At 34.6% G+C, this 558-nt stretch overlaps 1 protein-coding gene across 1 annotated transcript in view; it reads right to left on the reverse strand.

The window, feature by feature from the left end:
- The window catches only part of LOC107662637 (calcium permeable stress-gated cation channel 1-like), a gene marked incomplete at its 5' end in the record, with an annotated part of 9741 nt that overhangs the window by 5104 nt on the left and 4079 nt on the right, over nucleotides 1-558 (reverse strand). The window contains one exon of the mRNA XM_016452719.1: nucleotides 100-205. Coding sequence (XP_016308205.1) covers nucleotides 100-205 — 106 coding nt within the window. The remainder of the gene's footprint in view (nucleotides 1-99; nucleotides 206-558) is intronic.

The following is a 558-nucleotide window of genomic DNA, read 5'->3' on the forward strand; positions in this document are numbered from 1 at the left end:
GGGAGGGGGGGGGGGGGGGGAGTAATTAGGGAGAGAAAAAATAAGTACTAAAAAGCCCGTTTGTTGTAAAATAAAAACCGTAAAATTACACAGACTCACCAAAAGGTACAATGATGGGGCAGGTGATGCTGTAGGTCATACTGACTGAAAATATGCACATTGTCCAGGCATACTCAAGACCAAACTGAAACTCATAGGCCTGACTCTGAGGATGAGAATGAAGAAACAGGCTGTTAGTGTTTTTTATTGCCATCTCTTAACAATCACTATGAACTGTCATTGTATGGAAAAGAGCAGTGCGAAGATTCTTCAAACAGTCTCCTTTAGTGTTCCACAGAAAAAAATAACAGTGTATGCATCTGGAATGACATGAATGTGAATAAATAATCAAAGAAGTATCCTTTTCTTGGGGAAACTATCCCATTAGGGACTTTGGACAATTACGATCAATATCAGCTTAATTATATATTTATATACACTGCTATTCAAATTTTTTTTTTTAAGTTTTAAAAATTAATACCTTTATTCATCAAGGATATATATATATATATATATATA

This window comes from Sinocyclocheilus anshuiensis, unplaced genomic scaffold (assembly GCF_001515605.1).
Source record: "Sinocyclocheilus anshuiensis isolate Anshui unplaced genomic scaffold, SAMN03320099.WGS_v1.1 scaffold715, whole genome shotgun sequence".
NCBI classification, from domain to species: domain Eukaryota; kingdom Metazoa; phylum Chordata; class Actinopteri; order Cypriniformes; family Cyprinidae; genus Sinocyclocheilus; species Sinocyclocheilus anshuiensis.